The 23888-nt window shown below is 31.1% G+C and overlaps 1 protein-coding gene across 3 annotated transcripts; it reads right to left on the bottom strand.

Moving 5' to 3' along the window:
- Positions 1-227: 227 nt before the first annotated feature.
- LOC140433500 (transcription initiation factor TFIID subunit 8-like) lies at positions 228-23592 on the bottom strand. Of its 3 annotated transcripts, none has more exons than XM_072521488.1 (5): positions 23293-23592; positions 22106-22195; positions 20420-20607; positions 16799-16949; positions 228-600 (listed from the first exon to the last, which is right to left on the bottom strand). In XM_072521488.1, exons 1-5 carry the CDS (start codon positions 23459-23461, stop codon positions 308-310), a joined length of 891 nt encoding a protein of 296 aa, XP_072377589.1. In that variant the 5' UTR covers positions 23462-23592; the 3' UTR covers positions 228-307. The 3 variants fall into 3 exon arrangements, with proteins under 3 accessions (XP_072377589.1, XP_072377590.1, XP_072377591.1); XM_072521489.1 differs by having other exon boundaries at positions 22106-22204; positions 23335-23592; XM_072521490.1 differs by having other exon boundaries at positions 23335-23473.
- Between the last annotated feature and the right edge of the window lie 296 nt (positions 23593-23888).

Below are 23888 nucleotides of genomic sequence, written 5' to 3'. Positions count from 1 at the left end.
AGTGGCTCAATACATGTATATCTACCTAGTGCACTGATAATGGAATATGGATTTCGAAAACGTTTTGTGATATAGCCCGATTGGGTATTTAAATGATATACCTTTTATAAAGGATTTTTAATCAAAATTTTTGAGTTAAGGCCTTGTTCGATGGGGGATGTCGATATTATGTAATTAAACTATATTGAAAATTGTTCGTTTTCGAAATATGAATTTAGAATAAAAAGTCAAATTAAATATAAATATATTCCACAACTATACAAACTTAAAAACCACTTTTCCGCTTAATTAAAAAATCAATTTTATCTCATATTATCTCCATATTGTGTCCTCCCGGTAGTTTAGTTGCAGCCAGGTATGGATTATCTATATAATTCGAACTGTTTGCATTGTCCTCACTTGTTCTAGATTCATTTAAATTATCTGGTTCCTCGTCATCTTTCTTTTCTTGTTTCACATTATTTTTCGCTTTATCGTGATTCTTCTGCTGTTGTAGAATTTGACTCTTAGGGTCAATATCCAAATCTTCTGCGTCGAAAATTTGATCTTGTGGAAGAAGAGCACTGAGATATGGTGGATATACAGGAACACAAGCAATCACTAAAAATAAAGATATTTTAGAAATATGGAATAAGTAGGTACTTGTAACGTCCCAACACGTTTATACATTAATAAAACGTTGTTGCAATAGGAATCCCCAATAAAAAAGCGTACTCAATTTTTTTAATTACTAAAAGATAGGCAATTTATATTACCGAACGTAAATGAAAATTCTTAAATTGGTCGTTCTGTCAAGATTGGCTTGCGTCGAAGTTGCTTTGGGTTGAGAGCACGGTTCGTAGACTTATAGGTAATGGATTTTGGCAAGAGCTATGACCTTGTAAAGAACAGGTAAACTTGTGTACTGCATCGGCATGACTCATAGCTCTTGTTAAAATACATTACCTCTACTACGGTTCCAACTCCGACTTGGGTGTGGAGAGTTATATGCTTGACTTAAGTCACCAGAGTACACACGAATATAAACCCATTTATTATCACAGTTTGTTCGTGGTAATTATCTTTAAGTTTATTATTGTCTTTATTATTTATGGTTTCTTAAATATCTTAGTTTACTTCATATTTTTGTATTTAAAATTTTGGGGTTGTTTCCTGTAAAAACTTATTTTGAATTAACGAAGAAAAGTTATTTATTCTAGTTGTACATCGTGCCTCTTGTAGAGTACCTTACATGAGAATATCTTTTTGATGAAATTTTAGAATGCCAGGCACAGGTTGTAGTGTGGCCACTTGTAAAAATAATTTTTATAAAAACAAGAAGTACTGATTCTGATCAACAAATAGCATTTTCCACGTTTCCCAAAAATACAAAATTAAAATAAATATAAAAACTGCTAGAGTATGTATAATCATTTCAAGAAGGATGATTTTGTGGATGAATTGTATGCTCGTAATTGTTGTTGACTTAATGAAATTCTGTTTATTATTATCACTATTTTGTAGCAATTCAAAGTAAAAACTTAAAATCTCAAGATGTTTCAAAAACAAACAGAATGTGAACCTAGACCAAGAAGAGATAAAAGAATAGCAATGAAAACACAAACAGCTATCATTGAAGACTTATTAGAGGTGAATTCACATAAAAGGGAAAAAACTAATCTTGTAACCATTGATTTGTCGTATGTATCCGGTACAAGTAAAGAATCGGAGGTAGATATTTCGAAACGAAAATACGAGGACTTACTTAAAGAAAACAAAAAACTAAAAGAGAAATTAGAAGAAAATGAACAAGATTTGTGTACTACCAGAACGAAGATTGTAGAATTAAATAAAATAATTAAAGAAAAAGACATTGAAAGTGAGTAAACGATTTTGAAACGCTTTGGTCATGTTTAGTAAAAACGAAATTGAAATTATTGTGAAAAAAAGAGCATGTTGGATGACAGAAGAAATTTCAAAAGCTTTCACAATAAGATATTTTAGTAAAAGATGTTACCTATATCTAAAAAATACCCTTAAATACCCATTACCTGGAATATCAACTTTACAAAAATGGGCTGCACACATTAATCTTAGATTTCGTCTCCTACAAGATGTACTTCAGGTGATGTATATTGCTGGAAAATCAAAAACAAGTAGTCATAAATGGAAGCAAACAGTCTACATTGGTTTTGATACAAGTATGACTGACAATATTTTGTCTACCATAATTACTGAGTTGCACAATGTAGAATATAATGTAGTTGCATGCGTGTCTGATTGCGAGGGAGGCAATCGGGGACTTTAAAAAAATTAAATATTTCAGTTGACATCACACATTTTACACATCCAGTCACAAAAGCAAATATCTACATGTTTGCTGATGCTCCCCATCTCCTAAAATTACCAAGAAACTGGTTAATCGACACAGGATTTGAACTTGAAGATGGAAGTGTATTGAAAAAAGATTTGTTAAAAGAACTAATTGAAGCTGCAACAACAGAAATAAGTTTCATATATAAGTTGACTTCAGAACATTGTAGCGTTATAACTGCTACATTGCCTGCTTTCTTTCTTATGTTAATATATTTCGTTAATTCTATTCTCCAATTTCCATATCTTCTGTCATAATTCATATTCTTCTATATCCTCCATTGTATCTCTTATTTTTCTATATATTTTCTCAGATATAGATTGTATCAGAATTATGTTGTTACTTAATTGATTCATTATTCTCTTTTCATTTTTACTGGTATTTGGTATAAATACCAGTTGGCGTCCAAATCTATCTTCTTTATATATATGTATGTATGTATATATATATATATATATATATATATATGTATATATGTATATATATATATATATTTCAGTATCTACCTTTCCTATTTTCTTAATAATCATCATTTTTATCTTTTACTCAAGTTTCTAAAGAATGAATTTTATTTTCATCTCTATTTCTGTTACTTTGGAACGAGAGGTGCCATCTTTATTCTCTGTTTAGTTTAATGCTAGTGACAAAGACTCCTTTTTGTTGACATTTCCCCCTTCCCGTTCGATACAAAAGTCGATATAATGGCTTTTATTTCTAAAAATGTCGATTTTCTTCATAACTTTTGTAAAAGTATAATAACCAATTGTTGTGTCGTCTCCTGAATTAGGAGGTAAGAGTTTAATATATTTTATCGGTTTCCTGATTCTACCTGTTATATAAAAATCTTTTTATAATTTTAACTTTGAAAAGTCTAATCTCATTATTTATGATTATCATATGTAAGTAGGTACATATTTTTGTGAATATTTCTTGTGTTTTTTTTTATTTCTTATAATAAAAAATTAGCGATAAGAAATATATAGTTTCTTTAATATACATAGTATGTAAAAGTTTTACGAATATTTTTACAGTTTTAAATATTAAATTTAAATCCTTAATAATATCTTTTGATTTTAATAATAATTAACTTTTGACAAACTACCATTTCTATATAGAAATGTTTCTAAATTCTAAATTATCTAACTTTTCAATAAATATATCTTGTCATTTTTACCGAATCCGCTTTGTAATTAATATTAGAATATTTCAGTAGTAAAAAGTAATTACCATTTGCTTAAAAAGATTATATATCCTTACTTTTACTTATTTGCTACATAAATAAAAATTGTTTCTCGACTTGCTTGGGTGAATAATGATAAAATTTTGTTAAATTTGATTGGTCACCTATTCATCCCCCAAGCAAGGTCTCTCATTTTGGTTTCACCATTTTCTGAAGCAAGGTGTGTTTTTCTTCATTTTAGTCAACCTCCGGGATACATTTCTCAGGTGCGGGTCAATTTATATTAACATTCAGAAGACCAACCGGCCTGAGAATGGCACTATCATTCCAATAGGAGAGTTGACTCCAGGGCAAGAAAATCCACAACTAACAACATGGCTTGCTAACAACCATAGCAGAAAAGACCAGGATAAAACCTAGGATTGGGTGACAAGCATTTTTCCTTACTATAATGTAACACCGTAGCAAGAAGTCGAATAATTTTTATTTAAATTCAATATACCTAATATTTAAACATGTATTTTTCTCCCTTTTTTTTTTAATATTTTAATAAACATGTGTTAATTTAACTGTGTATTGTTTCTTCTTTTTACTTGTTTGCGTGTGTTGCTCCAGAGTAGGCCATATTCACGTCCTGAGTGAGCTAGCCAGGGAGTGTTTCGTATAACGTCTAATGTAGCAATTTTGCAATTGATACATTAGGGGTTATGACGTTAAAAATTGGTCCCAACGGGAAACGATTTGTCACTCCAACGTTGTTAGTGATGTTAGTCGGATTGTAGCAGCAAACTAAGGTTTGCGGTTACAAGTTGACAACAGCAGCTCAACGTTGGGATGTTACAAATTGAGCCTCGAAGGATTATAAATTGGCACCCAATGAATGTTCGTTGGAACGTTACAAATTGGTGCCTAACGTTACAAATTGGCGCACCAACGTAATATACTCTGAGTAATGCATACATTCTTGTATTTAGTTGAAACAATACTTTTATATTTTCTTGCTATTATTATCTTTAACATTTCTCTTCCTATTTTGAGTAGTAAATTTATTAAATTTCAGTAAAAATATCTATTTTCTATCTTACTTACTTTTTTATACTTATTTTTTTTATCTAATTTTTACTGATAGTTTTTTTTTGATCACCAACCTTTTTTGTCTGCTGGTTATCATTAACCTTGACAAGTTCATGTGTTGTTGGGTAGTGTTAAAACTTAATTAAATATAAAATAGTAGTTTTATATTATTTTCGTAAATTTAATTATCTTTATTTTTAAAGTTGATTTGGTTACTTGTTGGTTTACATAAATTATTGTTTTTTAAATAATCTTACAAAATGGCTACCATCAACCCTAAGCATTTGAAAACTGATGAGTTAACCTATGAGTTAATTATTAGAGATCTTGAGGTTCCTTCTACTGTCGATGAGAAAAGAAGAGTCCTTAGTGGAATTTTGTCTCAGGAAGCATCAGACAGAAGCTTCTCTGAAACAGTTGTCCCTCTTGAATTTGAGCAAGACCATAATCAGGCCTTGGCTACTCTTGCTGATTTATCTAGTATCATCGATGAATTTTCAGGTAGTAAGTCTGATTATAGGTACAAATGTATTTGTTCTCGTTTAACTCATTTGTCTGGCCGTGTATCTCGTCTGAAGACCACTTCTTCAACGCAGGAAACAGTTAAAAGACAGTTACGGAGTAAATTATTGTCAATTGAGGGTGTGCTTGTGGAAAAACTTAATCTTCCTTCAGAATCTACTCCAGTTAGGGTAGAATCACATACTGCATCTTCAGTAGTGAAGTCTGTGCCCATTTATAAATGGGGAATTCAAAAGTTTTCCGGCAAACAGCCTTTGATTCCTTTTCTTGAACAAATTGAGACGCTTAAAATCTCCAGGAATTGTTCTAATGATGACCTGTTTCTTTCTGCAGGAGATCTGTTTGATGGCAATGCTTTCACTTGGTGGCATAATCATCTTCTTAAAAAGACATTTCAGTCATGGTCTGACTTAGTTGCCGCTTTAAAGGAAACTTATCTTCCGGCAGATTATGAGAGGAATTTGTGGGAACAAATTCGTTCTACAAGGCAATCTTTTCGAGAACCTGTATCTACATTTATCTCTAATTTTGAAGCTCTTTTCTTCCGTTTACCTTCTGCCGTTTCAGAGAAAGATAAAGTATCTGAAATTAGACGTGGTCTTTTGCCAGACTACATCAAAGCTTTGGCTTTGCACGATATAGACACTGTATCTGATCTTACCTCTTACTGTAAAAGAATTGAGTCTGCGTTATCTATACCCCACTTTAATAATAATAAGAAATTTTCATATGAAACAAATTCACTTGATGAAATTTGTTGGAATTGCAACAAACGAGGTCATGTGTATCCTCAGTGCAGGTACCAGAAAAATAAATTTTGTTATGGTTGCGGTTTTAAGAACGTTATTAAGGCACATTGCCCCAAATGTTCAAAAAACGAAGCGCGAGGTTGTTCGATAGCGGACAGGAATCAACCTCATTGCAGTCAAATGTCTGCATCAAACCTAAAAGGGAAGAACATACCAGGAAAAAATTTGAAGAAAACTTCAAACAAAGGACAAGCAGAGTAACATTTCAACTACCACCTATTATTAAAACGCGAGCTAAAACTTCTGATTCTAATTGTGATTTTAATCCTTTACCTATAGACAAAACTCCCATAGATACAACGCACAATGTTTCTTTAAATCCTGCGAATATTTCTTTTCCGTTGATTTCAACGTCTGATACTTTATGTAGAACTAATCCTTTTCTCGATATTCGTACACAGGATAATCGACCATATATTTCAATAAATATTGGCAGTGAAACAATATCTGCACTTGTAGACTCTGGTAGTAATGTCTCTATTATTGGCTCTCCAGCCTTATTTCTTCTTAAGAAGCTGAATTTGCATCTTCACTATGATGTTTCAGTACAGCTAACTACTGCTGATGGTAATGTCCAAAGTAGCTTAGGTTATGTGTTTTTACCTGTTACCTTATCTGGTAGCACACAAAAGTTAAAAGTTTTAGTGGTTCCTTCGATCTCACATAAAATGATTTTAGGTATGGATTTTATGAAATTGTTTAGAATTTCTTTGGATTTCACAAATTTTTCGTATAGTACAGCTAAACTGTCAACTTGTGTTGTTAATACTATAGTAAGTTCAGAGAATTTATCCACCCATCAGCTTTCACAACTACATTCGGTAGTCAAACTGTTTAAGGAAATAGGCCCAACAGATTCTATTGGTAGAACCCACTTGTATACTCACCATATAGACACTGGTGATGCGAAACCAATTAGGCAAAGACAATATCCTCTTTCGCCTGCTATGCAGAAAATTCTCAACGAAGGAGTTGATGAGATGCTTAAGTTGAAAGTCATCGAACCATTAACAACCAGTACACCTTGGTTGTCTCCTTTGTGGTTGGTTCCGAAGAAAGATAGTTCCTATAGAGTTTGTTTTGATGGTCGAAAACTTAATTCGATAACAGTTCCTGATAGTTACCCCATGCCTTTAATAGATTCAATCATATCTAAAGTAAGAGATGCTAAATTTATTTCGTCAATCGATTTAAAACAAGCTTTTTATCAGATACCTTTGGATGATCAATCCAAATTAAAGACTGCATTTACAGTTCAAAATAGAGGTTTGTTCTGTTTTAATGTATTACCTTTTGGCTTAAATAATAGTGCACAAGCTATGTGCAGAGTTATGGATTCAGTTATAGGTCCTTTACTGGAGCCTTATGTTTTCTATTATCTTGATGATATTATTGTTGTTACTCCTGACTTTGATTGTCATATCAAAATTCTTAAAATGTTGTTTAAGAGACTTAAATATGCAAATCTTACAGTCAATTTTGAAAAGTGTCAGTTTTGTAGACCTTCTCTTAAATTTCTTGGTTTTGTTGTAGATCAACAAGGGTTAAGAACTGACCCAGCTAAAGTAGAAGCTATTTTGGAATATCCAGTTCCAAAAACTACTACTCAAATTCGTAGACTTATCGGATTGATAGGTTATTACCGTCGATTTTTGAATAATTTTGCATCCATTTGTACTCCCATTTCTGATTTACTCAAGGGTAAAAAGAAAGGACAGTCTATTGTTTGGACTCCAGAAGCTAACTTAGCTTTCAGTCAGATTAAACAGGCACTAACATCTGCTCCTGTTCTTGCTAGTCCAGACTTTGACAAGCATTTTTACCTTGCTTGTGATGCAAGTGACACTGGTGTTGGGGGTGTATTATTTCAAAAAGAAGATGGTTTAGAGCATCCTATAGCTTTCTTTAGTAAAACTCTCTCTAAAGCTCAACGTAAGTACACTACTACTGAGAAAGAACTGCTGGCTATTTTATTATCTATTGAAAAATTTAGGTATTATATTGAAGGAAGTGAAAACTTCACTGTGATTACTGATCACTCATCCTTACAGTGGTTATATTCCATGAAAAACCCTTCTCCTAGAATTGCCAGATGGATAATGAAACTATCCTGTCACAAGTTCACTGTCATTCACCGTAGTGGTTCTTTAAATGTTGTGGCTGATTCCCTTTCTAGAATACCTGAACAAAATCCTGAAATTTCTCTTTTAGATTTATCTAATCTTAAAACAGATACTTGGTATGATAATATGGTACAAAAAGTACAAAATAATCCAGATCAATTTCCTGCTTTTAAAGTTCATGGTAATGTTCTTTACAAGCATATCTTTTCAAGGAATAAGTTTTCAGATCCTTCCCCAGAATGGAAAATTTTCGTTCCGTCTCCTCACAGAAAAGATATTTTGAAACTCTTTCATGATGATCCTACAGCTGCTCACCTAGGAGTATATAAAACGCTCTCTAGAATCACGGAATTGTATTACTGGCCTAGAATGAGACTTTATGTCGCAAACTATATCAGTAAGTGCAAAATCTGTGCTGCTAGTAAACCAGGAAATGTACCTCCTGCTGGTTTAATGGGAAAGTACAGAGATATTAATTTTCCATTTCAGTTTTTATCTGCTGACTTATTAGGCCCTTATCCTAGATCTAAAAATGGAAATCGTTTTCTTTTAGTTGTTGTCGACTGGTTCACGAAATTTATTTTTGTCCATCCAATGGCAAATGCTACCTCTACAGCTATTGTTAAATTTATTGAAAATCAAGTTTTTCTTATCTTTGGGGTACCACAAATTTTCGCAGTTGATAATGGGAAACAGTTCGTTTCCAATGATTTCAAAAATTTAATGAATAAATATAAAGTACAAAAAATTTGGTATAATGCGAGATATTTTCCTCAAATAAATCCTACTGAGAGAGTTAACAAAACTATCGTAACAGCTATTCGTTCTTTTATACATGATAATCATAAAGATTGGGACAAAGAAATCTTTAAGATTGCCCAGGCTATTCGCCTAGCCAAACACGAAGTTACACAATTTAGTCCTTCGTTTCTAACTTTTGCCAGAAATATCCCTTTGGACGGTTCCTTCTTTGGTGCAATAGAAGACAAAGCAAGCAATGTCATTAATATTAATAACAAGCTATTCGACCCAAGACCACTAGAAAATATGTCTTCTATTTTCAAAGAAGTGCAAAAGAGAATACGTCACTCTTATGCGACGAATTCTAGCAGGTATAACCTTCGTAGACGTGATGTCAAATATCACGTTGGTGATAAAGTCTGGAAGAAAAATTTTGTCCTATCAAAAGCTGTCGATGATTTCTCTGCAAAACTAGCGCCAAAATTTGTCCCCTGTATTGTCAATAAAGTTTTGTCTAAATTAGTCTACAATTTAAAGGATCTAGATGGAAATGATCTTGGAAATTTTCATGTCAGGGATATCAAATTAGATGTCACTGATTCTAGTGACGATGAAAATCAGTAATGCATATTAAAAATATATCTTTTGAGTAAAACTTGCAGTTATACTATTATATCTTACCTTTAAGTGTAATTTAAACTTACATATATCTTGTATTGCATATATTTTAAATTATCTTCTTATCTCTTTTGTTAAGCTTATACATATTTTTATTACCTGCGTTAACAAATATCTTCGTTATTTATGGACTTTTCAATAAAATATTTAGTTATGAGAACCTTTGCTAGAAAATTTATCTACTGCCTTTCACAAGTTTGATTGTTATTTACTTATCTTTATCTTCGTTTAATAACACATTATCTCTTACCTTTGCAAGTTAGCTACTTGTATTACCTTTATGGTGTTATTAAAACTATTGCGGTAATAACTTATGTCTAATTTTCATACCTAGTGCAAGTGTCTTGTTTTTCCGTTGAGTGGGTTCAAATATGAGATTTGTTCGGACAAGCACATAAAAATTGCCTAGGATGATTTATCTTCGCGGGACTTGAGGTCACTGCAGGAAAACTATTAACAAGGGCGTTAATATTTTCCATTTACCCATTAGGGGTGTTGCGTTAGGCATAATTCTTTATCTTTTGGAGTGAAAGTAATCTTATGCATATATCTTCTTTTATAGAAACCTCTGGTGTAAGATTATGAAGCTTTGAAGTTTTTGATTGCATTTGAATTGTCTTTAACATTTTAAATACATACGTCTATATTTATGCAGTTCTAGTTCTATTTCTTTTGTGTAGATCCCTGGATAGTGTTTAGTGTTATAGCAATTTTATATGATATTACCACAACTTATCTTATCTTTGCTTTGTATTTTCCTTTATCATAAGTAAGCCAAATTTTATGCAGTATCTTTAATGTCTTTTGTGTAGAACTTTGACTTACTAGGTATTGTGAAGAATATACTTATCTTTATCTGACAATCAAAATTACTTGTGTTACTTAATTATCTTGATATTTACCTACCTTTAATTTTTGATACTATTTGGTACAAAAATTACTTTATCTTATACTAGCTTAATGTCAATTTGCTGTTTTATTGACTTGCCTTAGTCCATAAATATGCATATGCAATATGCCGAACATTCATTCTCATTATCTTCTTATCTTTAATAAACAATGTAATTGTTTCCAGACCATACTGTCTATTGAAGTTTAGTCATAATAAGTTTCTCTGATTTAGTTCACAATGATTGCCCTCATCAATGCATAACTACAATGAATTTTCTTTTTCCTGAGTGTTATATTTTAATGAAATTTTTTTATTGCATTTACAAGGTAGATTTAACCTTATGCATACTACTATTTAGAAATCTGGTGTAGGGTTGTGTCTCTTTGAAATGACAATGGAAAGGTTTTGTTTTTTATACCCTCTTGTATAACTTTGCTCTGTACAATTTTTCTGTATAGATTACTTTATTATTCTAACAGGTGCATAACGTTTGGATTTAAATCAAAGTATATTTATGACTAATTTTTCTTCTTCAGTTCAACTGAGTATAATTTTGTGCAGTTTTCTTTTCATCTTGTGTAAATTTTATACTTAATAGATGTCTAGATTTGTCTTACTAAATTTTTACTTATTTCTTTTATATTTTGATGTTTACCTTATCTTTCTTAACTGCTTATAATGTTCTACTCATACTATCTCATGCAATATATGCAACTAAAATCTAGATTAGGATTATGATAACTAATATTTGGATTTATATACCTACTGCATTACTGATGATTATGATATCTTATCTTTTATAACTTAATGATTATATGCATATCTAGTGATATTGCTAATATCATAATTACCTTGGTTTAAAATCAACTTCCCTTAAGAACTAACATTCTTGAAAGAATGTCTTTCTAACGATGTTTATCTCCATGAGTGATAGATACATCGTCCCCATATTAGTTGTTTTTGTATGATATTTATGTAATTACATATATATGGGACCGAACTGTGGTGGAGATGTACATTTATACCACTGGATCTTCCTTTAATGGTAAGGTTGTCTTTAGGGTATGGCGTCGGGGGGGTTCATAGTACACAGGACTGTCGTCTCTGAGGAGCGCTTTCGAGGTTTAACCATGGATTATGAGCTACTGCGTTCATACCAACATGATTTCAATCGGCCCAGTGTATAATCGATGTACAGTACCAAAGATTGCGGATAACCCTTAACGTAGCTTTTCTCCCTCTTGGTCTACGACCAATTTTAGTGTGACGAATACTATAATTCGTTGGGATAAAATATTTCCCTGAGTATTAACTCTAAAGCCCTGTTACATGCTGCTACAATGTATAGCACATAAATATTTGCCTCATAATTTTAGTGTGACGAATACTATAATTCGTTGGGATAAAATATTATCCTGAGTATTAACTCTAAAGCCTTGTAAGGAATTGCTATAAGGTATAGCATAGGATTATTTACCTTACAATTTTAGTGTGACGAATACTATAATTCGTTGGGGATGAAATAATACCCAGAGTGCTCACTCTAAAGTCATTTAGTGTATATAGTATTACAATACTGTAATACATAGTTTATAATTATGTAGTTAAAATTTTAGTTTAACGGATACTATAATTCGTTGGGTGATAGTCATTTATTTTTTTTGACTTAGGTTAATATAAGTATATTAATTTTTATATCTTATCACAAGTTAACCATTTTCACTTTATTTTGTTTAAATAATAGTACCTAAACTTACAAGTTACTATACCTATATCTAGGTATCTAGATAACTTTATTATTTGGTAAAGATTACCTTTATTATTATTTTGATGATCATAACATATAATGAGTTTAGTGATGAGAAAAATTTCTCAAGGTACTTTCGAAATTTTTCTACTGGGTGGTGGAAGTGTGTAGCGTTATAACTGCTACATTGCCTGCTTTCTTTCTTATGTTAATATATTTCGTTAATTCTATTCTCCAATTTCCATATCTTCTGTCATAATTCATATTCTTCTATATCCTCCATTGTATCTCTTATTTTTCTATATATTTTCTCAGATATAGATTGTATCAGAATTATGTTGTTACTTAATTGATTCATTATTCTCTTTTCATTTTTACTGGTATTTGGTATAAAAACCAGTTGGCGTCCAAATCTATCTTCTTTATATATATGTATGTATGTATATATATATATATATATATATATATATATATATATATATATATATGTATATATGTATATATATATATATATATTTCAGTATCTACCTTTCCTATTTTCTTAATAATCATCATTTTTATCTTTTACTCAAGTTTCTAAAGAATGAATTTTATTTTCATCTCTATTTCTGTTACTTTGGAACGAGAGGTGCCATCTTTATTCTCTGTTTAGTTTAATGCTAGTGACAAAGACTCCTTTTTGTTGACATTTCCCCCTTCCCGTTCGATACAAAAGTCGATATAATGGCTTTTATTTCTAAAAATGTCGATTTTCTTCATAACTTTTGTAAAAGTATAATAACCAATTGTTGTGTCGTCTCCTGAATTAGGAGGTAAGAGTTTAATATATTTTATCGGTTTCCTGATTCTACCTGTTATATAAAAATCTTTTTATAATTTTAACTTTGAAAAGTCTAATCTCATTATTTATGATTATCATATGTAAGTAGGTACATATTTTTGTGAATATTTCTTGTGTTTTTTTTTATTTCTTATAATAAAAAATTAGCGATAAGAAATATATAGTTTCTTTAATATACATAGTATGTAAAAGTTTTACGAATATTTTTACAGTTTTAAATATTAAATTTAAATCCTTAATAATATCTTTTGATTTTAATAATAATTAACTTTTGACAAACTACCATTTCTATATAGAAATGTTTCTAAATTCTAAATTATCTAACTTTTCAATAAATATATCTTGTCATTTTTACCGAATCCGCTTTGTAATTAATATTAGAATATTTCAGTAGTAAAAAGTAATTACCATTTGCTTAAAAAGATTATATATCCTTACTTTTACTTATTTGCTACATAAATAAGAATTGTTTCTCGACTTGCTTGGGTGAATAATGATAAAATTTTGTTAAATTTGATTGGTCACCTATTCATCCCCCAAGCAAGGTCTCTCATTTTGGTTTCACCATTTTCTGAAGCAAGGTGTGTTTTTCTTCATTTTAGTCAACCTCCGGGATACATTTCTCAGGTGCGGGTCAATTTATATTAACATTCAGAAGACCAACCGGCCTGAGAATGGCACTATCATTCCAATAGGAGAGTTGACTCCAGGGCAAGAAAATCCACAACTAACAACATGGCTTGCTAACAACCATAGCAGAAAAGACCAGGATAAAACCTAGGATTGGGTGACAAGCATTTTTCCTTACTATAATGTAACACCGTAGCAAGAAGTCGAATAATTTTTATTTAAATTCAATATACCTAATATTTAAACATGTATTTTTCTCCCTTTTTTTTTAATATTTTAATAAACATGTGTTAATTTAACTGTGTATTGTTTCTTCTTTTTACTTGTTTGCGTGTGTTGCTCCAGAGTAGGCCATATTCACGTCCTGAGTGAGCTAGCCAGGGAGTGTTTCGTATAACGTCTAATGTAGCAATTTTGCAATTGATACATTAGGGGTTATGACGTTAAAAATTGGTCCCAACGGGAAACGATTTGTCACTCCAACGTTGTTAGTGATGTTAGTCGGATTGTAGCAGCAAACTAAGGTTTGCGGTTACAAGTTGACAACAGCAGCTCAACGTTGGGATGTTACAAATTGAGCCTCGAAGGATTATAAATTGGCACCCAATGAATGTTCGTTGGAACGTTACAAATTGGTGCCTAACGTTACAACATTTAGAGGTAAAAAACAAATGCGGAGACAAAACGTTGCACTTGCTGCAGAATTACTATCTCACACAACTGCAACAGTCTTATTGTTACAGTTGTGTGTGTTTTGCTTAAATAAACATTATTTTCAAGATGCAGTCAGAGATAAAAAAAATCGCAGCACAAAAACTTAAGGAGTTTATAGAGCTTATTAATAGCTGGTTTGATTTAATGAATTCCTTTACATCTGCTACAACTACATTTAAACGACCTTATGGAATTAACATTTTGGAAGAACAAAATAGCTTATTGGCTCTAGTAATTGATACTGTCACTAAAATGGTGTGCAAAAGTAGCAGTAGTTCAGACATGTCACAAATAGCTAATATAACAAAAGAAGCCGAAACAAATGGGTTGATATATATCGCTGGTTTCATAGCATTTAAATATAAAATCAATTCACAAATTTAGGAAGACATACCGATGAGGAACAAAATAGAAATGTTCACAATTATTCTGTACCATCCTGGGTACAACATTTATCATTTGGTGGACTCATAAATGCATCATAGGAATGGGTAGACCAAGTAATGACGATGGAAAAATATTTCCAAAATTTTCATGTTGAAAACCTAAATCGGGGTAAGAAAATTATACATCGAACTGCAGAGTATGTTTCCAGTCAAGGTTCAAATACACCCCTTTGTCTCGTAAAAACATACTGCAGACAAAGGATATTCTTGCGGATCAAGTATTTTAAAAAATGCTTCAATAGCCAGGTTACCAGTGCCAAAAGAAAATAAGATGAAGACTTAAATGATCAATCAAGAAGAAATATTTAAAAAAAAATAATTATGTAGTGTATATTTATATCTACTGGAAATGCGATAAACTAGTTACGTTTTTTACCAATTAAAATTTATTACCTATTATTTAAATTCTTACATTAAATTATACAAGTTATTCTAACTCGGAGAATCCTAGCTAGCTGACCTCTAAGGACCGGTAATTTATTCAATAGTTAATCCAGTATTGATGGATGGAATGAAATTTTCAGTGTAAAATGGAGATTGAAGTCCTAGATTTACGTAAATCTAGGACTTTATTCTGATTAATTTTAAGTACCAAACTACCTACATATCAACAGTTTTCCAATTATAATCCACTAAACATCGTTATTTCATAACTATCTTTAATATTTTCCATACATCAAAGACAGAAAATTATTACCAATGCCGATTACCAATGTTATGATTCAAATTACTGTACTCTCGTGACGTAATTTCGGGCTTAATGTTCATTGGTTAGTCGGAGTAGGCAACCGTAGTACAGTCTGTCCCAAACCCTTCTTTCAGTGCGTCACTAATTTTGACATAATATAGGATTTTAAGAATGTCGAGAATTTTTGCATGTCATTTTAGTTAAATTTGACAGTTGCAGGATCGTAATCCCTCTTTATCTAATTGAAAATAATTTAATAATTTTAATATTAGTCTTTGTTCTTTCTCGATATATCTCGGCATATTTAAAATATTTTAATGACAATAAATACAAAATTAAATTTTCACTGTAAAATTTCTGATAATACTAACCTGGAATGACAATTATTTTATCAGTTAACGTTGTGAAAGTACTGTCAAGATCGAGACCTTCTGCGTCAAATTATATTTATGCGCATCATTGATTGGATATCTATTTAGCGTATTCTAAACTCCAACCAATTATACATCCGTAACTAGAATTAGCTTTACGATAAATAATTTTCCAAGTTCTATGTATAATAATCACAGACTCACGTTTTTTTCTGTCACTTATAGCTTAATGTATTAGAGAGAATTCGATCAACTATGACGCACTAAAAGAAGGGTTTGGGACGAACTATAAGTCTAGGAACCATGGGTTGAGAGCATGAGAGCGTTACTGCTGCATATCGACCTGAGAAGTTGGCGGTAGCAATTTATGATGGTGGTATAGTTTTTTTAAGAATATGTTTTAAGTTTAAGAAACATTGTTTAAATTGGAGGAGAAAGTTATGTTGTTTATTTAAAAGGGGAAGTAATTATTATTTTGGTTGTTTTGTTGGTGTTTGATCCATAATTGCTCGCTAAGTCAAAATTTCCTATTGTAGGCTTCTTATTGTTACCGCCTTTGTTTTGAATTTGACGCTCTGTCAAGGTGTAATGACCACTGATAGAGCATAGACAGATAGACACGAAGTAGGAATAAAGTTATGTGAATAACAGTGTCTATTATTTTTTATTTTTGAGACATCCTTCTACAGAATCAGGTGTGGGGTTATACTTATGTTCCCCTGTATTATTAGGAAAGAAGGAAATTATTGTTTTTGTGTTTCGTTATAGATAACCTCGAAAATAACGTGCCGGGTACATCGCCAACTGTTCTTTCACCCCAAAGGAATTGCAAGAATGTGAATGTGAATCCGAATGATGATAATATGGTAAACGTTGTTAATTCATTACTTCAAGAGTTCTGGATACGCTACAAGACCGCAATCAGGAGTGACACAACAATATTATGACGCTCATCTTATATTAGTATAATTTGTTATGATGATACTTACATGGAAAAATATTAGCCTCATCTGTGTCAAACAAATTATGTGTAGTATTAGTTTTGGCAAGGAACTTTGTTAAGGCCTTCTCAATATCTCTTTTTTGAATGGCTGCTTTTTCTCTTACAGATTCATAATCAATAATTGGTTGTTTATGTGTCTGAAATGTAAATCAAAATTAGTTTTGATTTGATTAATTATATCGTTAACATTTTATTTAAACAATAGGAACTTATTTCTTTTCACTAATTTAATTCAGCTTTCTACTTAATTCTTTTTTCTTATTTAATAAAAAATATAAGTAAAATGTGTTAAACTAAATGAAGTAAATCTGTTTAAAACTAACATAATTTAAATTTATCAACAAATATGTATTAATTAACTAAGTTAACATCATTTAAAGGGTTTTTATCCACATATTTAGTGGCTTCACTCATTTATGCCTGGTAACTGCACTGATGATGGACTTAATAGTCCGAAAACGTTATATGATGTAACCCGAAAGGGCATTTTTAGAATATATATATAACTTTTATAAATTATCTTTTAAGTAAAAGTTTTTTTAATTAAAGAAGTATTTAGAAAAAACAATGAGAAATTTGAAGAGTTTTTTAAACATTCTATAAGCTACAGAAAAATGTAGACGACGTAGAAAAAAATCAAACAATTAAAGGGCATGAACCAATTTATAATAAAAATATACGAGTATATCAATAAGGAAAAAATTAGTATTAAAAGACCTTTTAATTTATCAGATTTAATAAAAACCAATAACTTGCATATATATGAAATAATCTTTCGCCACATACGTGAAATGAAATTGAATTTCTAAATGTATTATGGTAACAGTGTATATATTTCAAACATAAAAAGTTAGTTATATAAGTCCTTTGTTTTAACCCAGTTGTTAACCTCTCTATCCGTGGTCTAATTTTGTGTTGTGCAAATCGCCTTGATAGACCCCTAGGCGTATGTAATAAATCAGCAAAACCATATATTTTCCTTTTCCTTCCAGTAAAAAAAAAATTAAGAAAAAAAATAATAAAAAAAAAATAAAAAATAAAAAAAAAAAATTAAAAAAAAAATAAAAAAAAAATAAATAAAAAAAATATAATAATAAAAAAAAAATTAACGTAGGTACGTACTTATATTTAAGTCAATAGAAGATAAGATTTTATTGTTGTTACGGGTTCTCTCTATAACATTGTTAAAAAAAAAATTAATTAATAACTCAAAACATGATAGGCTAATAGATTATGTCTCTAGTCATAAAATGAAACTACACACACACAAAGGGCATGATAACCAATACGAAAGTGCTACCACCAATTAATGCAGTAGTTTTAGATTCTGTAGTCAAAGAAGAATCACCGAGAGACGAAACGACACAGCATACGAGATTCAAATTGCCACCATTTGATAGGAAGTCTTCTTGGTCCATATACCTTAGACAATTTGAAGATATTGCGACAGCCAATCATTGGACCGAACAAGAAAAGGCTGTTTCCTTGACTGCTGCTTTACGAAGTGATGCTGCGGATATCCTAAGATCGATTCCTAAGAGAAAAATGTTACCAGACCTTGTTCGCTAGACTAGAAAAACGCTATGGAGATGGCCATCTATGTACAACAAGTCTACAAAGCATATATGAGAAGTAGAATTCAACGAGCAAGTGAGAATTTGCAAGTATTTGAAGCAGATGTTGACCAGACATTTTAGAAATAATTGCTGTAAATACCTTCATCAATCGGTTTAGAGACAGTGAACTAGAGAAAGTTTTACGACTAGCAAGACCGAAAGTTTTAGATGAAGCGCTCGCCATTGCCTTGGAACACAAAACAGTTAGTCGAACTTCACGGAACTATCCAAAACGGACATTGAGAGAGAGTGAACTAGAGAGCTAGAGGAGTTTTAGATGTAGCGCTCGCTATTGCCTTGGAACACAAAACAGTTAGTCAAACTTCACATATCTATCCAAAACTGACCATTAAAGAAGGCGACAGATAAAACAATAAACGTCTGGAGGAAATCGTATGGAAAGTAGTTCGTAACACGATGCCGAAGAGACGCGAGCCTAGGTATCGCCATAGAAAAAAATTTAATGGAGTTAAGTCAGGAGATCTTGATTGCCACTGTATATGTCCCCATCGTACATATGATGTACTTTTCCCTTTAAAAAAATCAAAGTTATGACTGTCACCTGATGAGTAATCGCGTAAAATTCGAAAAATTGATGCTATAATATCCATCCATTCCATTTTGCCGGAAAAACATTATCTAGATAACTTCGCACCCTAACGGCATAGTGGGGCGTAGCTCCGTCTTGCTGAAATATGACGTTTCGAAGGAACTCTTGCGGATGATTTGTAATTATATAATTGAGTGCCAGCGTTATCTCGGTCTCCAATATATTTAGGTAAATATGTTGGAGACCGAGACCTGAACATTTAAACTACCGTTAATAAACATTGGGCCTACAATACAGTTACCTAATATCAGGCATATTAGGTAAATGTATTGTAGCCTAATATGCCTGCTAGAACATTTAGCTTTTGTGGAAATTGCGTGTGACCTTCTCGAACTTCTCGAAATAATCTGGGATTTTCATGGGACCAGCCTCTAACATTTTGACGACGAACGTGACCTTTAAAAAAAATGTAGCTTCGTCACTAAAACGAATGTGTTGAAGATAATTAGGATTCTGTACAATATTATTTATCATGGTTTCGCAATATTCCATCCTTCTATCTGTGTCATCCTCTGTTAATTCTTGAACCATTTTTATTTTGTAAGGATGAAATTTATTTCTCTTCAGAATCTTTAAAATTGTTTTCTGATCTACTTCACAAAAGTGAGCAACAGTTTTAGTAGAAGTATACGGATTAACGACAAACTCATTTAACACGGAAACCTGTTTATCTTCAGTCAGACGTTTTCTTCCTGTCCCTTTCTTATTTTGAACACTACCAGTCTCAAATAATTTGCTTACAACTGACTTAAAATAGTGCCTGTCTAGTGGACGGTCAGGATAGCGTTCATTAAAAATACTTACCGACTCGCGGTAATTTCGGCGAGCTTCACCATAAATTGTGACCATTTCACATTTTTCTTTTAAATTACGAGGTTGTACAATTTTTTAAAACTCACAATAAACAAATTTCTTTTAAAATAGCAACAAAACTGAAGTTATTAATACTATGTATTTATGATAGCTGTCAAAAAATAATTTAGTTGCTATGCAACGAAAAAAGATTATAAGGTAAGTTTTTTGACCAGATCTAGAGATATGTAGGTACATTGAAACTCTTTCTCCCATAATTTAAATTTTGTAAATATTCGAACCAAAGTATTACACATTTTTGAAATCAGTATTTCAAAAGCTGTTAAATGAGGTGCCACATGATGTACTTTCCCATTTAAAAAAAAACCAAAGTTATGACTGTCACCTGAATAGTGATCACGTAAATTTTGAAACATTGATGCTATAGTATACTATGATTATTTTAAAAATCGACCTGTACAATACTTTGATCATTTGTTCATATTTTCCACTGTTGTGGATTATTGCGTGAGTTTTAATACCTGTTTTTATAATATTAGATATTTTTATGAGCAAAATGTATACTTACAGGAGTTCTAACATAAGCATGTGGATCTGGAAACGGTGGAAAATGTTGGGGAATATGAGACGGTAATGGTTGTTTGCTACCAGCTGCTAACATATTCAACTGTTTTTGAGGTTGTTGTTGTTGAAGTGATGGCAAAATACTATGATTGGAACCTTTAACGTAACTTTCCAATGTGTTAAAATTAAAACCTTAAAAAGAAATTGAATTTTAAAATCATTGAGCTTTATTTCCAACATATAAAATATAGAGATAATACAAGTTGGTGGTATTCTATGATACATAAAATGCTTCCTGATATGTAGATTATATTATACACAGTGTTTCACTTAGATCTTTCAAGATTATTGTTATCATTCAATGTTATATAAACATTTATAACCTGTTTATCTTGCCAAACTTTTCTTACAAAATGTCATTCATTAATCCATGTTTATTAAATATAGAGATTATACAAGTTGGTGGTATCCTATGATACATAAAATGCTTCCTGATATGTAGATTATATTATACACAGTGTTTCACTTAGATCTTTCAAGATTATTGTTATCATTCAATGTTATATAAACATTTATAACCTGTTTATATTGCCAAACTTTTCTTACAAAATGTCATTCATTAATCCATGTTTAGTCCAGATAAAAAAATATTAGTACCTTCCCTTCTCAGTATTCGAATTTCTCTTAATTATCGCCTCCTCTAACAAACTATTTCTTCTTTTCCTATAAGCACATTTTTTATGGTGCTTCTTCCAAAAAAAGTCTGATTCGTACAAAACTTTCCATGTAACTTTATCTCTTGTTATGTTTGACAAAGTTTTGTCGCTATTAATGTCTGCTAAGACTTTGTCCGAGTAGGTATCTTGTAGCATTTTTATAGTCTCGTTCTGTATAAGGTTTTAATTCAAAAAAGACCCTTTCGGGCTACATCACAGAACGTTTTTGGACTAATAAGTCCATCATCAGTGCAGTTGCCATGTATACATGAGTGAAGCCACTAAATATGTGGGTAAAAATCCAGTAAATGATATTAAATGTGTTAATTATTACATATTTGTTAATAAACTCAAATGATAATAAAGTTTTAAACAGATTCACTGCATAGTAACGCAGGATTCCCGATAATTGCTGACCCTGAGACAAGGTCTCTCTATGGGTCCTAGGTAGCAACTGAAACAACAGAGTTGGACTTATTGGTCCGAAAACATTCTGTGGTGTAGCCTGAAAGGGTCTATTTAGAATATACATACCTTTTATACACATATTTCAAATTCCATCCTGTATAAAGTTTTAATTTGCCGTCTTACATTTATATATTCGAACAAAAAAGTTTTTATATAGGTATACTTGCAAACATCTCAGAATCTTCAAGAAAGAAACACTGAATTGCAAACAAAAAGACATACTATGAGTGTTTGTTTATACAGTCTTAATTGTAATTAATAAATCGTTTTCCCTTTAAATCCTATAACTTCCTATAAGCACTTATAGTTGTTTTTGAATTATGTGTTCAAAACGTCAATTGGAATATACAAAATCAAATCATTTGTTTGCATTGGAATCTGTCGCTAAGAGAATTAAAAGTGCTTGTAGGCATTTGACAGATTCTTCTAAGTGTGACCAAGTGCTTACTAGATAGGAGTCATTGTCATGAGTATTAAAATTTGATATGAATATTTTCTAAACTTACCCATTTCTACAAATCCTAAAACTATATCACCTAGGACTGGATCTACACGTCCTGAGAGTTCACAGTAATTTCTAGACATTGAAGCAAGCTCTGTAATAACTAAAAAACATTTTAGTAAAACTGTACATGTTTGATCTCAAGTAGGGAATTATTGTAAATTGTGCAACATATTACTTACAGGACAATTTTGCATGTAATACCTAATACAGTAAAAAAAAGGTGAAAATAAATGGTTTATTAACATTTCAGATTGAACATTTGATTATGATGAATGTATTATGGACTTTAATGATCCCATAGAATAAAAAAATATAATGTTATTTTGGGCTCTAGTATAGTCACAGAACTATGGAACTACATATAAGAAACCTAAGGCGTTACATATTCTCTAATTCATTGGAAGGTATGGTAACCTGGGAACTAAAAATATAACATATAAAGAATTTGGAAATATTTTAAATGTGGTGCTACAGATGGATAATTTAACAAGTTAAAAATGCTGAAGTGCTGAGATCAGTTTAAAAGGATTAAGAAGTCGTATGAACCATTAAATTGAAAAAAGTAGAATATTTAGGCTTTATAACCTGGTGATAAGTATGAAATACTAAACTTATCATGCAAGGAAAGATTAAAGGTAAAAGGAGCATAGGCTACAGAAGAATTTTCTAGCGAAAGAAACTTCTAGAGTGGTATAATTGCAGCTCAGTAGAACTTTTCAGAATGACTGCCAAGAAAATATCAATTCCTGTAATGATAACCAACCTCTGATAGGGGAATGAATTACAAGAAGAAGAATTTCACATAGGATACAATAGACCAATAAATTGGTAAAAAAAAAGTAAGAGATGATCACACACTACAAGTGGATTGTGGTACAGGATGTAGCTAATATGGTGCTTTCATAAAATGCCTTCGGAAATGCCAAGACCAAATAAATCATTTATTAAATACAAAAAAGTTATTGGGAAAGTTTCAACCAAGCTAATGAGACACAAACTGGTATATTATGTAGTATAGACTAATAGTACAATTGCTGATATCTTACCAGACTTACTAATACCACTGACTTGCAAATATACCTCTTATGAGGGTAAATAACTCAGTACTAATGGTTAATCTGAAATGTATAACTATTCACATAAATTAATTGAAGTTATATTTGAATCATGAATTATGACTAGTATTACCAAGTAGAACAAAACATGATGATTCCAAAATTACAAACTTACAAGCTTGCATCATTTCAGTAAGAGTTCCTAAACATTCTTTATCCACAGTATCAACACCATATTCTAATAAAATACTGGAAACCGCTGCTGCTAGCATCTTTCTATAAATATTTGGTTGATGTTCCATCTTTAATTAATTACCTATTTAATTCTTTTGTTTTATGGTAGTGATTATATTCTCTATTTTAATTTTATCATGTGTTAGTTTGTTATTATTTAGTTTGAAAACAAACCTAATGTCAAACTTGACATGATAGTTTAACCTATTCATATTTTCTTCTTCTATTACTTTTGGTTTATCAGTTAGATACGGAAAATTGTCTGTATCACCTAGCAGTATCATCAGTAAATTATTTCATAAATTTTAAGAGGTATAAAAAATTATGAGGCCTAATAGATTCTTTTATACATTAAAGAAAAATTACCTTTAAAATAAATTAAAATTGGAAGAAATTAAATAAGATCTAATTTTTAATTATCAAAAATGATACTCTTGTGGTAAAATATTTATAGTTCCTTGAAAATTTAACAAAACTGCTTTTTTAACTAAAGAA

Source organism: Diabrotica undecimpunctata, chromosome 2 (assembly GCF_040954645.1).
Source record: "Diabrotica undecimpunctata isolate CICGRU chromosome 2, icDiaUnde3, whole genome shotgun sequence".
NCBI lineage: Eukaryota > Metazoa > Arthropoda > Insecta > Coleoptera > Chrysomelidae > Diabrotica > Diabrotica undecimpunctata.
This window is presented reverse-complemented; position numbering and strand designations above follow the sequence as displayed.

What these genes read in the sequence shown, in the direction of transcription:
- LOC140433500 (XM_072521488.1), bottom strand. Translation starts at nt 23,461, where the DNA reads ATGGAACATCAACCAAATATTTATAGAAAGATGCTAGCAGCAGCGGTT. An exon ending in ATGCTTATGTTAGAACTCCT is followed by an intron (nt 16,950 to 20,419) that starts GTAAGTATACAT and finishes TTTACATTTCAG; the next exon opens with ACACATAAACAACCAATTAT. An exon ending in TGAGGCTAATATTTTTCCAT is followed by an intron (nt 601 to 16,798) that starts GTAAGTATCATC and finishes CTTTATTTTTAG; the next exon opens with TGATTGCTTGTGTTCCTGTA.